A 12,320-nucleotide genomic window follows, 5' to 3' on the forward strand; every position below is an offset into this window, starting at 1 on the left:
TTTGCCATGTTTGAGGGAATTAGCACGAGCACTTTGTGCACTTTAACACTGCTAACCAGTGCTAGAATCCTAATGTCAACAAAAACGACTTCAGAAAACAGGAGGAGGCGTTAAGAAAAAAATGTTTGGGGGATGCCACACCAAAGATGTCAAGTCTAAACCTTGCACTTCTACATGGGTTGCCATTTCTACTTCCACTTTGTCAGTATTGTCACCAGTAGAAGAGTTGTGAAACACTATTTACAGTGCAGTGCTGTTGATTTCAACTGCTGATAGGTTATTGTTAGTAAACAAATGTACAGCATGTGACTGACTGAAAAATCAGATAGTACTATGCTCATACATAATAAAGCAAACTGCTGAGGCAGTACTAATACATCACCAGTGTAGTCCTCACAAGCGTCCATGCCTTTCAATCCTTCTATATTTTGATGTCCTTGATAGCCAACCTCAATAATTTACTGAAACGCAATAATTTTCCACCCCAATGTTTCCCTCGCGCGAACTGGCTTCTTTCTCATTGACATAGCAGTAGGAGACACCTCGCTCCCTGACATTAAACCAACTGAATTAGCAGATTAAAATCCAAATAGAAACTGGGACCACTCAATGACTGAATCCTAGATTATATACCTTTTTTAAAGATTTATTGCAGAATTCTTAATTTAAACGACACATAAATATGCATAGATAACCATGAATGCTCGGATACAGAATACAAAATCAGAAAAAAGCAAGAATCCCTATATAAGCGGTAAACTCTCTCCAGATTCTAAGGGGGTCATTGGTATAGCGGGCGGATCGGCACCGCCTTTCTTCCGGTAGGCAATCCGCCCGATTGCCTACCGGGCGGAAAAGCATTTTATATGGTAGACACCGCCATCCATATTACAATGCAGGCAGGCGGTTTTTGACATTGGGGGCCATAGCGGGCCCCCAGGGATTCTAGGGGGTGGGGGGTGCACATGGGGGGTACCTATGGCACCCCCTGCAGTTCCGTGCACAACATGGCAGGCACCGCGCGGTGCCTGCCATGTTGTGCATGGAAGTGCACGACATGCCTTCTTGGCATTGCGGCGGGCGGTGCTGAGAGCACCGCCAGCCGCAATGTCAGGAATGCAGGATGCGCCCGCCAGTGTGGTGGGCGCATCCTAATTTCACCTACAGGATCCCCGCACCAATGGCGGGCGGTCCCATTCCACGACAGGATGGCGCGCGGTCAAAGCCTGCCCGCTATCCTAATGACCCTCTAAGTGTCAAACTTGTAAAGAGTACTGACAGCATTCTAAAGGAGAAGAAGAAAGTTGCAAATAAATCAGAGTCCCGAGAGGACAATGAGAAGTTGCCACTGAACCTCCTAAACTAGGGGTTTTTATACACATTTTATGCATAAGCAATTAGCAAAGCAGCAGATTCAGAATGGCATGATCAACACTAACCCATTCCTTAAGTTAAAAGAAATGTTCTATTTGCTTCCTCTGCACTTGCACTCTGAAGAAATATGCAATGCAATGTGAAACATTTATCAACCAAAAGCTCATAGAATTATGTTCTTCTATAGGCGTGCATCGTAACTTCCATCCGAAACCCTTCAAAATGATGCCTAGAGTACATAGTGGAAAGATATACTTACAATACAAGCTTTCTAAAGGCAATCAGAATTTCTGTCATAGCACTATGTGCTCCGCAGATACTGTGAGAGAAAAGACTTGTAGCCGGTCTCTGATTGGGAGGGTGGATGAACAGGGGCAAGATGAGCTGAGCATCAGAAAAATGATCCATTCTAATAAGATAGAGTATGCACTATTTAATGCTATGATGTAGAGCATGCCATCTTTTTCTACAGGCATTTGCATCTCATTTCACTGTTCCAACCAAAATTAATTTGTGCAGCGCGTTATCCCACATAGCTTTATTTACCAGTATGGTTGTATGATGACATTTGGATCCAAAGAGACTGGGTTTAAATGGCACCATGGCTTCAACCAAACCTCTGGTTCTCTGCTGTAAATCTTTGTCTTGTGTTTTTATAACCACTTAGGCTCTAGACTATGACAAAAGAAAGTACTTTTCATGAAAAATGCCCATTTGATTCACAAAGACAAAAAGCATTCCAGACAATCGGACTAACCATTTCTATGCGCCGATGACTGTGTCCAGATCCTGTTTACAAAAGATAATTGTATGCAATCATCTGGGCATATCCCATTATTTTTATAAAGTGGGGAATGCTTTTGGAAAACATTAGTTGTACAAGAATGTATGTTAATGTCGAGTCAAGCAGTAGTGATAGACAATTGTTTAGAGAATTGCAGGCACATGCATCCACCATTTTTGCGAGTGCAAGCGGTGCGATTCGCAAAAATCGGCCGTTTGCGCCCGCAAAAAGGGCATTTGCGATGCATCAAGGTTCAAGGCACTCGCAATTTGAGGATTCGCAATTATTTGCGATTTCTCAAATTGCGATTGCATTTAAGGAATCACAATTTGTGAATCCTTAAATGCAATGCAAGAACCACTTTAGAATAGCGATTTCGCTATTAGGGGGCGCAAATTACCATGAAGTTGAACTTGATGGAAATTTGCAAAAACTTTTTAAAATGCACTTTAGTGCATTTTTCAAAGTTTCATGTTGCGCACACACATGCCCTTGGGGCATGTGTGCGCGCAACATTGGCACACATCAGTATTTCAGGGGTGCAACAGGGTGTCATTTTGACACCCTTGAAATTGCATGCGCAATTTGCGAGTGCCTATTGGTACTCGCAAAAAGCGCATGCAATCTCCCATTCATTCCTATGGGCCTGTAGGCCCATAGGAATGAATGGGGAGCCATTCCTTAATTGCGACTCGCAATTTGCGAGACGCAATTAAGGAACTTGTAGGAATCGCTATTTTCTCAGCGATTCCTTCATGCATAGGCATTTGCGCTTCCTTATTAGCGAATACTTATTTTTCGCTAATAAGGAATCGCAAATGGCATGTTTGATGCATGTGCCTGTTGATTTTTACACAACATTGAATCTTTCTGATATCCATTTAATTGTTAATCATACTTACTGCTGAAACAGATGTGAGAGTTTAGGAGAAACTGGAAAAATTGGGACGGTTAACTATTCCTCTTGACTTGCATTTCAGTGGTGTAGGAGGTACAAGTCTATGCAAGGACAAAACTTAAATCAGGGCCCTAAATTGGACCATAAGTTACAGGGAAATAAATAATTGGCCACTCTTCATATGTAGCCAGAGAGGCAGGTCTTGCATGTGAATGTGCATGTAACCATTGTGTTGCTTGATGTGGATTCCATTATAAAGCCTCAAACCTAAGTGCACAGGGCATTCGGGTTCTTTTCTCTCTTAATTGTCCTTGAGGCAATCCTAGTGACTCTAACCCAGAATATTTTACTCAGAATTCAAATCAGTTCTTCAAGAAGTGCTACAAGAGTGTGAGCTGCAACATGGACATAGTGCAATGTGAACTTCCATTATGATCTTTACTAGTTCAAGTCTGCTCCATCAACACAAATGAAGTGGATACTAGTCTTTCACATTGCCTGCAATTGATCTAAGCAACCTTCTTCAGTTTTTGTTAACTGTGATGTTCAAGGATCAATTATATAAACCTGTGCCCGGCAAGCAGGAATCATTATGTAAAAATAAAACCCGTCTTAGAGAGGACGAAACACATATTGATGTAAGAGACTAATTTGCAAGATAACTTGAGACACAGCTCACGTTTTGCAACATATTACCGTACGTCATCAGCATTGGCTGAGAACTTGACCCCTTTTGATGCGCTGCTCACTCTACCAAATTGGGGATCGAGAACAGTTGTCTCAATAAGATAATGCCAATTTATAAAGTCCATGCTTTTTGATGTTCTGTACAACACCTCAGCAAATTTATAGAACGTTTTCTCAGTCTTCAGATTCTTAAGGTGTGTTTGCGGAAATCCTATTCCACATAGTCAAGGCCTTTCTTAGTGTCCACTGTTTAGTGTTCTCAAAGGGAAACCTTTCCATTAGGAAACCACTTGAACCAATATCATCCTGGCCATAATTCAAAATGATCAAACTCTTGAAAAGGAGCAATACATTTTTTTTCATTAGTAGTTAATCAAAATATATTGGCCTGTAATGATCTGACAATTGTGCTTTTTCCGAATTTCATAATGACAATCATTATATCTAAAAATTAGAGAGAAGGTAAAGATCCACCTATTTGCCACAAAAAAGTTAACATGTGCTTGAGGTTGATAAAAGGAATGTATAAAAAAGTGAGCATTATAGCAGTGAATGCTGTGCTCCTTTTACAAAAGAATAATGATATTTTTGCACAACCAGTTGTATGTAGTGTTATTGGATGGATAAACATCAATCTCCAGTTGTTGGAATTTGGTTTACTTTGTTTCAAAAAACATGTTTTTGTGCAAGTACTATCAATAGTTGATACTAAATGTTTTTACTGTTTATTCTGCAGGTTGTTCGACACCCGATACAGTATACGGGAAAATGGGCAACTGTTAACTATTCTAAGTGTGGAGGAAACTGACGATGGAGAGTACTGTTGCACGGCTAAGAATGGAGTAGGAGATCCTTCAAAAAGCTGTGGGGCGTTGCAAGTAAAAATGAGTAAGGATTTAGTCTCAAAACTTTAAGTAAAATTAATTATATGCATGATGTTAGCTAATTTAGCTAGATCCAGTGCAAGGGAATTTTATAGTAACATTGCATTCAGATAATTTACGGCAAGCAGTTCTGTCCTTTACTACCAGTATGTGTTCAATCTCAAGTGCACTTCACTTTTTCAGCGAGTGTAAATGCAATTTTCTTAGTTTATATGGAACTCAAGTAGGTTCCACCTACGTTATTTAGGGTTCCCTGGGATTAACAGTGGTAATAGCCATGCTTCATGAAAAGCACAGATATGGACCTGGAGGAACCAAGCATCCCGGGTAGAATGCATCAGGATGCCAGTGTCGAGGCTTAAACCATGTTCCACACTGTATATTAAACTCTGCCCACCTTGCAAGTGTGAAAAATATGCCCTTTGGTCCCACTGAGTACATGAATGAATTTGAGCAGCAGCACAATGAGTACCATCCATATATGAAGTTTAGAAACACTTGTAAATTGAGGTAGATAAATAAAGCCTCAATGTATTGCATTGTCTCTGATGAGTGAGCCCTTGGCTTAAGGGTGGGCGGTGATCACATGCATTAATGTAATCCTAAATGAGCACCAGAGCTGTCCGCTAGGGTTTGATGCACTAGGCCAAACAGGCATTTATGCGATTCTGGTCAGGCCATATAGACTTTGTGCGTCTTTCTGTAACCCCGGGAAGTACATTCCCCAAATGTCCAGCCAACAGGAGTAGAGATATGAGCACTTTTGTGCACATACACCTTAAACGAATGCTCTACGGTACACTCACGTTTCTCTTTTGACGTGGACATTGGCATGTGCCAACGACACATTCAGTGTTTCTATAAGACAAGATTTTACGTGGGCATGGAAGAAGATTGCTGCTGCTGAGTAAATTATCATGACTTGAAGCATCACAGCCTTCTTTCAGAAGTGTCTCTAAAACATATAGCCTTTGGCCATGTGGTTTAGGAAAGCATGCTTTACATTGCATGGGATGCACTCCTATTACTTTATTGATGGACAACTTCTCTATAAATGACTTTTCTCCCACTCTTGGAGAGATGCATGCAACCCCTTTACTTTTGTTAAAGCCGGGCCAATGCTAGGCAGTGCAAATTCTGAGTGAGACCGAATCTGATGCCTGGGTTATGAGGACATTTGTCAAGGATGCAAAAAATGTGGCACAATGTAGCAGCCAGGATTACTAGATTGTACTATCAACTTGGCAGCACAGCACGGAGACCATGTGGACATGCTTGCTCATGTATTAAGCAACAATGCTCTAAACTCTGTGCTTATATTTGAAACAAGCACACAATGTCTCCAGTAAAAAATTAACCAACATAGCTTCCCTGTTTTAAATAGATATCTTACGAACAGTCTGGTGTTCTCCTGCATCAGTGTTTTATAGTGATTAAAAAGAGATGCTTGTTGTGACATAGACCTAGGCAAATTAATGTAAAAGAATATACTCCATTTACTTGAACACCCCAAAGAAGCAGGGTAAGACCTATAGAAAATTTCTGTCTGCATAGGATCCAGTCCAAACCGGAGCACAGATGGCATCTAATATTAACATGTTTCCTTGCCAGCACTTGGGCCCACATTTACAAATGTGCTTTGCATTCGATGCCCCCTTTACAATGTGTCACCTTTTGTGGTATTATGCCCACTTTTCTTTTAAGGGACAGGGGTTTCAATGCCAGTACATTTCCATTTCAATAGCTGAGCTTGGGGTCATCATTCCAATATTTGCTAATTTGCAAATTGAGGGCCACAGCCAGTTCCTGCCCCAATAATATTAACAAGGCAAGGAAGGTGGACCTGACAGCGCAGCAAAGAATTATTGAATCTTGTGCTACACAAAGTGTTAGGTAGCTCACAATGCAAATGATGCAAAGCACTTCAACATGAACAGCCTCTTTGGGAATGACTGTAATCCAGAGTGCTGAAGTAGGATTATCTAAGGTTTGGGTACTAGGTTAGATTGGCTGTTATTGTATAAAACACTAGCAAATACTATAAAAATGCTAGAAAAGATATAGTAAAAGAGTAATTGTAATGGTGTGATAGTATGCCAGACTCAACTGCATTTGTTGCAGCCGGGTAGACTTCTTTGTATTGTAAAACAAACGGGGTCCACTTTTTGAAGAAAGTCATAAATCGGTACAGGCTGAGGTATGATATTTTCTGAAACTCATAAATTTACACCTAGCCAGAGAAGTTTCCAGCTGTATAGTAGGAAAGGTAAGGCAGTCACTAGTTTCCAGATATACCCCAAAAAAAAAAATTGGAATTATATTTTCACAAGTGCAAAGATGTATCTATATTTGCTTGAGCAAAATCTGCAGAGCTTTAACTTTCTATCATTGTTTTCTTTTGTCTCCGCATGGAACATACTTTTTTCATGTGGAGATATATGGGGACATCCCTTTCCCTACACATCTACTAAATCTGAAGGTGTTTTGATTTCCTTCCAACTCTGGAAATGGATTTAGACCTATCCTTATCAGGGGTACAACTGTCAAATATTTCACAATGGGTAAGGATCAGGGATGGGACTGCATAAACTCACAGGAGATGCCAGCCTATAAATCCCTACTGCCTTCTCCCTTGAGTAGATCTTCCTACGACTAAATCCTTTTGCATGTCCAAAATCAAGTTTTGTGAATTCGGATACTGATTGGTGCTTGTAAAAAAGGCTATCAACCTATGTAAGCAAAACATAACACACACAAAGCTTTGTGAATCAGGCTCAATGCGCCTGTTTTGTAGAAGCAGCAGTTCATTCAAATTGTCTGTTTTAGAAGCAGATGGCAAGGACGTTGTTTTAGAAGAATCGTCTAGGTGTTGTGCAGTAGCTCTCCCAGGGTGTTATTTTAGCACCGTAGACTAGAGATTGTAGCAGATTTCCAGACTTAACAATGTAGCAAAAGGCCCGGTATTATGTTTTAGTGAGACTGTACAAGTTTTTGTGGGAGGGGGCTATGCTAAATGTAGCCGTGTCATGGTAGGCAATGTTCGATTTGTTACAAGATTTAGAAATAGTTGCAGCAGCTTAGATTAAACTCTTTTGAACTAGACTATTGATGCAACTTCCATCTCAATCAGAGTATTTGAGCAATACAATAGCAGCACTTTAGCAGCATATTGACTTAGATACATTAGCTTTTCCACCTTTTGTGGAAGTAGGAAGTGGTTGATGTTGTAACACTGAGAGAATGGCATGATCAGATTTCAGAATTACTCCACACAGGATCTCTGCGTATGTCCAGAAGCTACAACTATTTGTTTAAACCTGACGTAATGCCATAATTGCAGAAACCCTGAACAAGTAGTCTGTCAGGTATATGTGCTCTAGCTCTCTTTTCATGTTCTGTAAAATGTCCCTTGATTCTACTGTGGTAAGGTCCTCTGCACGTGTTACTCAGCAGAGTGAGTGGAGAACGTTATTGGAAGGACACCTCAACTTCCTCTGGAACAACTGATATAACAGAGAAGTCCTATGCAAGTCTACCCTCTGGAAAAAGGATTCATTCAATTGTAAGGGGAAACTAACCGTATCTTTTTAAAGGACTCTCAATTACACTACTGTGTGGCACAATTCATCCCTAAGTCCTTGCCCAATACTTCTAGCATTACGCGGGGGCTTTACCTCACTTTTTGAGGGAGCCTTTTGTTGTAAATACTGTGAGTTCTTGTGGGATGTGGAAGATAGTTAAAATAGTCCTTGGACTAACAAAATAGAGATTGGCACGGAAGCTGTAATATCAAACAAACAGTTTATTATCAGTCATGAGTGGGACTACACCGATACAGCACCCTCAGGCAATGTATGAGGCAGTACATGGAATACAGAAACCATGGTGCTTATCTACACCCTTTGTTGCAGAGTAAGCATGGAGACTCAAAAAGAGGCGGTACAAGTATACACAAGAATAGCTATTCACAAATATGGACATACAGAAATTACTTAGTAAGTAGAGTGTGAGGGGTAATGAAACTGCTTACATCAGTTGTAATAGCCTAACAGTTACACTCTAAAACAGGTGTTTTCTAGCAGCTACAGGCCTTTCTGAGCATGTGCAGTGCTCTGGCTCAGTACTGAAAGAGTTAACTATAGTTGATGACTCAGACAGAATAGTAAAGCAGACGACAGTGAAGACAGAAGGAACATTTTGTTTTGGCATCCATTTTCATTAGCCATGTGCTATCGAAAATGGATGCCAAAACAAAATGGCTTCAGCTCATGCTCACAGCGATTCCTGCTGCTTTCCATATACAACCCTTTTAGCATTAGCTGAAGACATGTCTATGATTTAGAAGGTGTGGAAATATGGATTTTTCTGGTCAGTTATGTCCCCTATCTTGGACCCCAACGGTTCTATGTGCATGTTACAAGTACATGTATGTTCCCTCCAGTTCCAGTTATGAAGACGCAAACACATGTGCGTCCACCGTCAACATGTCCTCTGTCAGATCCGCCATGAATAGGCCGGATATTCCATTCCTAAGTATGAAAGGCCACCGGTTTTATATGGTTCACTTATGCCATTTTACAGTCCAGGCAAGTAGGCCCTGATTTTGTCATCAAACTCCTCTTGCCTTCTGCTTCTGAAAACTCCAGTCTGAGCCTGCATCTGTGACCATGAACTTTGTCTCATTCTCTGCGCGGCTCACGAAGCCTGACATCAGCCTATTCTCTGCCAAGAACTGTATTTCACCTTCGAGTTATCTGCTTCGCCCCTTAGCCGATGCATTCCTGTCTAGTAGTTTAAGTAAACATTCTTTCCAGCTACCGAGCAATGGCTCGGCTTCTCTGTCCTTATGCAAGTAATTCATAGTCCTGTTACCATGGAATATTCCTACCCCCTCGCATTTAGTGTAGACACTTAGACGCTTGTACACGCACGCACAGTCAGTATAGAATAGATTCTGTCCGAGAGTCCTTCTTTTGTGGATAACATAGTTCTTTAAACATAGGATGTTAGATATGATTTGGGATTAGGTTGACTTGACCCCCCAGACTTTTCGTCTCCACATGTAGAGCTAAATGTCAAGTCCCCTTCACCCCCTAGTTGCACGTCAATCACACGTCATGCTGCTGCGCGCGCATCTATGCCAAGTATTATCTTATAGATCCACCTATATATGACATCATAACCAATTATGTTCCTTTTTACTCCTTATTACACCCATTTTCGGTTACGCATATGAATCGTCATTTTCCTTATCAATTGTTACGCCTACTACATTCGCTTCATTGTAATGTATGTTCTATAAAAATCATTTCTTGTCAATAAAGTATGTACTTCACTTCCTGAACCTCCGTGGTGATCGAACTTGGAGCAACCGATTATAATCGATCATTGGAATAAAGCCCATTCCGAACCTCTAATACCACGGATTCTGCCTCTTATTTTACTGAGCTATTTTATTATGTTTCTGTATCAAATTAAGTCCCGGTAATGAATTTTATTTACCACATGAATGGCGCCCGAACAGGGACACTTTCTCATCTCACGCGCCGGCGGTGAGTTGCAGGCCCGGTCTCCTGCCACAGCTGGACGGACAATAACGCGTACCAGCAGGATTTCCTGTATCTCCCTCCGGTCAAGCGGGGGCGACTGAGGCTGCGATCAACACCCAGACGAGGCGGTGAGAAGTGCGAAGTATCCCGACCAGAGCCTAGCTGAGAGAGCAAGATCCGAGGTATACAGAGGCCCACCAGTTCAAAGTCGAGTCCAGTTTCCGACGAGTCGAGTCGAGTCCAGTCCGGTCCAAGTTCAGTTTCCGAGGCCTTCCGTTTCCGAAGCTACCCGGTGAGTACCATTACTGGGGAGGCATTTCTGACGTGCACATAGGTTGTGCCGGTCAAGACGGGTTTGGGTACACAAATCCGGTCTGCACTGTTTTAGCAGTGTATCTGTACTGTTTAGCAGTATATCAAGTATTCCGAAGTATCTAGTTATTGTCAAAGAATTATGCTTGGTGATTAGTTATGCAGACGATCATCATTGTTGGTTATTTTGAAGGTTAAAAAAAAAAATGTTAAATGTTAAATGTTTTAAGTACGTACTGCATATCGTGGTGTGAATGACTGTTCATTATCGTGTTTACTGTATTAAGTTTGTTCAAAGATCAAGTATCAGATCAGTTCTCAATATGCCGCTCTTTTCGAAACTAAGACAGATCACTACAAGAAAAGGGGTACTCGAAGAAGCCGTTCCTATTCCTCCTAGGGACACTCCAGGGTACTTCATGTATCATAAACATGGCTTAGACGCTATATTATTTCTTGATTTATGGGTAGACTACACCAAGGAATTACCAGAAAGTCAGAGGTGGCCCGCAGCGGGGACCTGGGATGCAGAGTGCATCATGAAAGTCGAGGAAGAGTTATGGAAAAGGAAAGTCAGACAGTCACAGAAAGACGCCGTTGAGTTATGGCGTAAAGAATCTCATAGACGCACAGAAAAAGCACTCCGACAGGAAGAAAAGAATAAAGAGAGTTCAAATAAAGTTCGAGAAAATCTATTAATGGAAGAAGGTATCCGAGTGAAATCAGAACAAGTAGACAGACAAAGAAATGCCCTTATGAATGGTATGTATCCCCTTCTGGCCGAAGGATTACCTAAGGCTACTCCAGAGATACCAAAAGACTTGCCACCCCCATTATTCCCAATAAAGGTACACCCTAAGGGGCATCCTAGAACCGCAGAAGATGTTTTTCTTTCCTCATATTTAGATGACGCAGCTCCCGAATATGCTAATTCCGCCCCACATAGACCGCATACCAGGGAGGTTCAACGCCAAGATCCAGTACCCGTATCCCTACAGCAACAGATCGTGTCACAAGTTCCGGCAAGCGCATCTGTTTCTACATCCGTTCCTACAGCTACTTCTATAGCTGTGTCCACACCTATAGTTGCTGTGTCACGTTCAACGAATCCTTTCACACCCGACACCCCAGATGGGGCTACGGGAGGTGCTGCCAATATTTTTTCTACGCCACCCAGAATAAATAAACTTACTTTTCAAGAGTCAGCACATTCACGTACCCCCAAACTCATAAATGCCCGTACGCTTAAGGAACTTCTTATAGATTGTAGATATGACCCTGTGCCCGGCAAAGAGGACGAAATGATCATGGCATCATTGCGTATCAGACGAGCCGCAGTGTATTTAGGGAAGTTACCAGGAATGACTGCGCATCTAGATAAAATATATCATTTTGTCCAAACAGGGCGAGATCCAGAATGTATTAACAGAGCTATGGAATACCAGAAAGTGGAGATACAGGGGGAACTGTTACGTTTCCTCATAAATTGTGTGATCAGAAATGAAGACCGACCGGGGGTAGACCCGGAAGCAATGCAAATTCTTACCAGATGGAGCCAGAATATATCAGAAGGTAGACATGATAAGCAAAATTGTATAATAGCCATGTGCCGAAAGATCCGTAAAGAAATAGAACGCCTACACGAAGAAAGATTAGCGGTAGACGAGTTCGAACAAAACGAGGAGGAAGGGTCTGGACTGCCCGCAGGACAGTCAGACACCATAGCCTATGTAGGTAGAGGAAGATCTTGTAATAGTAATAGATGTCCTATTGACCCGATACGTCCGATATGTCCAGATAATAACAGGAATTTCCAAATACCTATAATTAAC

At 41.6% G+C, this 12,320-nt stretch overlaps 1 protein-coding gene across 1 annotated transcript in view; it reads left to right on the forward strand.

The window, feature by feature from the left end:
- Positions 1 to 12,320, forward strand: part of MUSK (muscle associated receptor tyrosine kinase) — a 743,472-nt gene that overhangs the window by 238,162 nt on the left and 492,990 nt on the right. Inside the window, exon 3 of the mRNA XM_085641353.1 lies at positions 4,480 to 4,631. Within this exon, the coding sequence (XP_085497479.1) occupies positions 4,480 to 4,631 (152 nt within the window). The remainder of the gene's footprint in view (positions 1 to 4,479; positions 4,632 to 12,320) is intronic.

Source organism: Triturus cristatus, chromosome 2_2 (assembly GCF_964204655.1).
Source record: "Triturus cristatus chromosome 2_2, aTriCri1.1, whole genome shotgun sequence".
Classification (NCBI taxonomy): domain Eukaryota; kingdom Metazoa; phylum Chordata; class Amphibia; order Caudata; family Salamandridae; genus Triturus; species Triturus cristatus.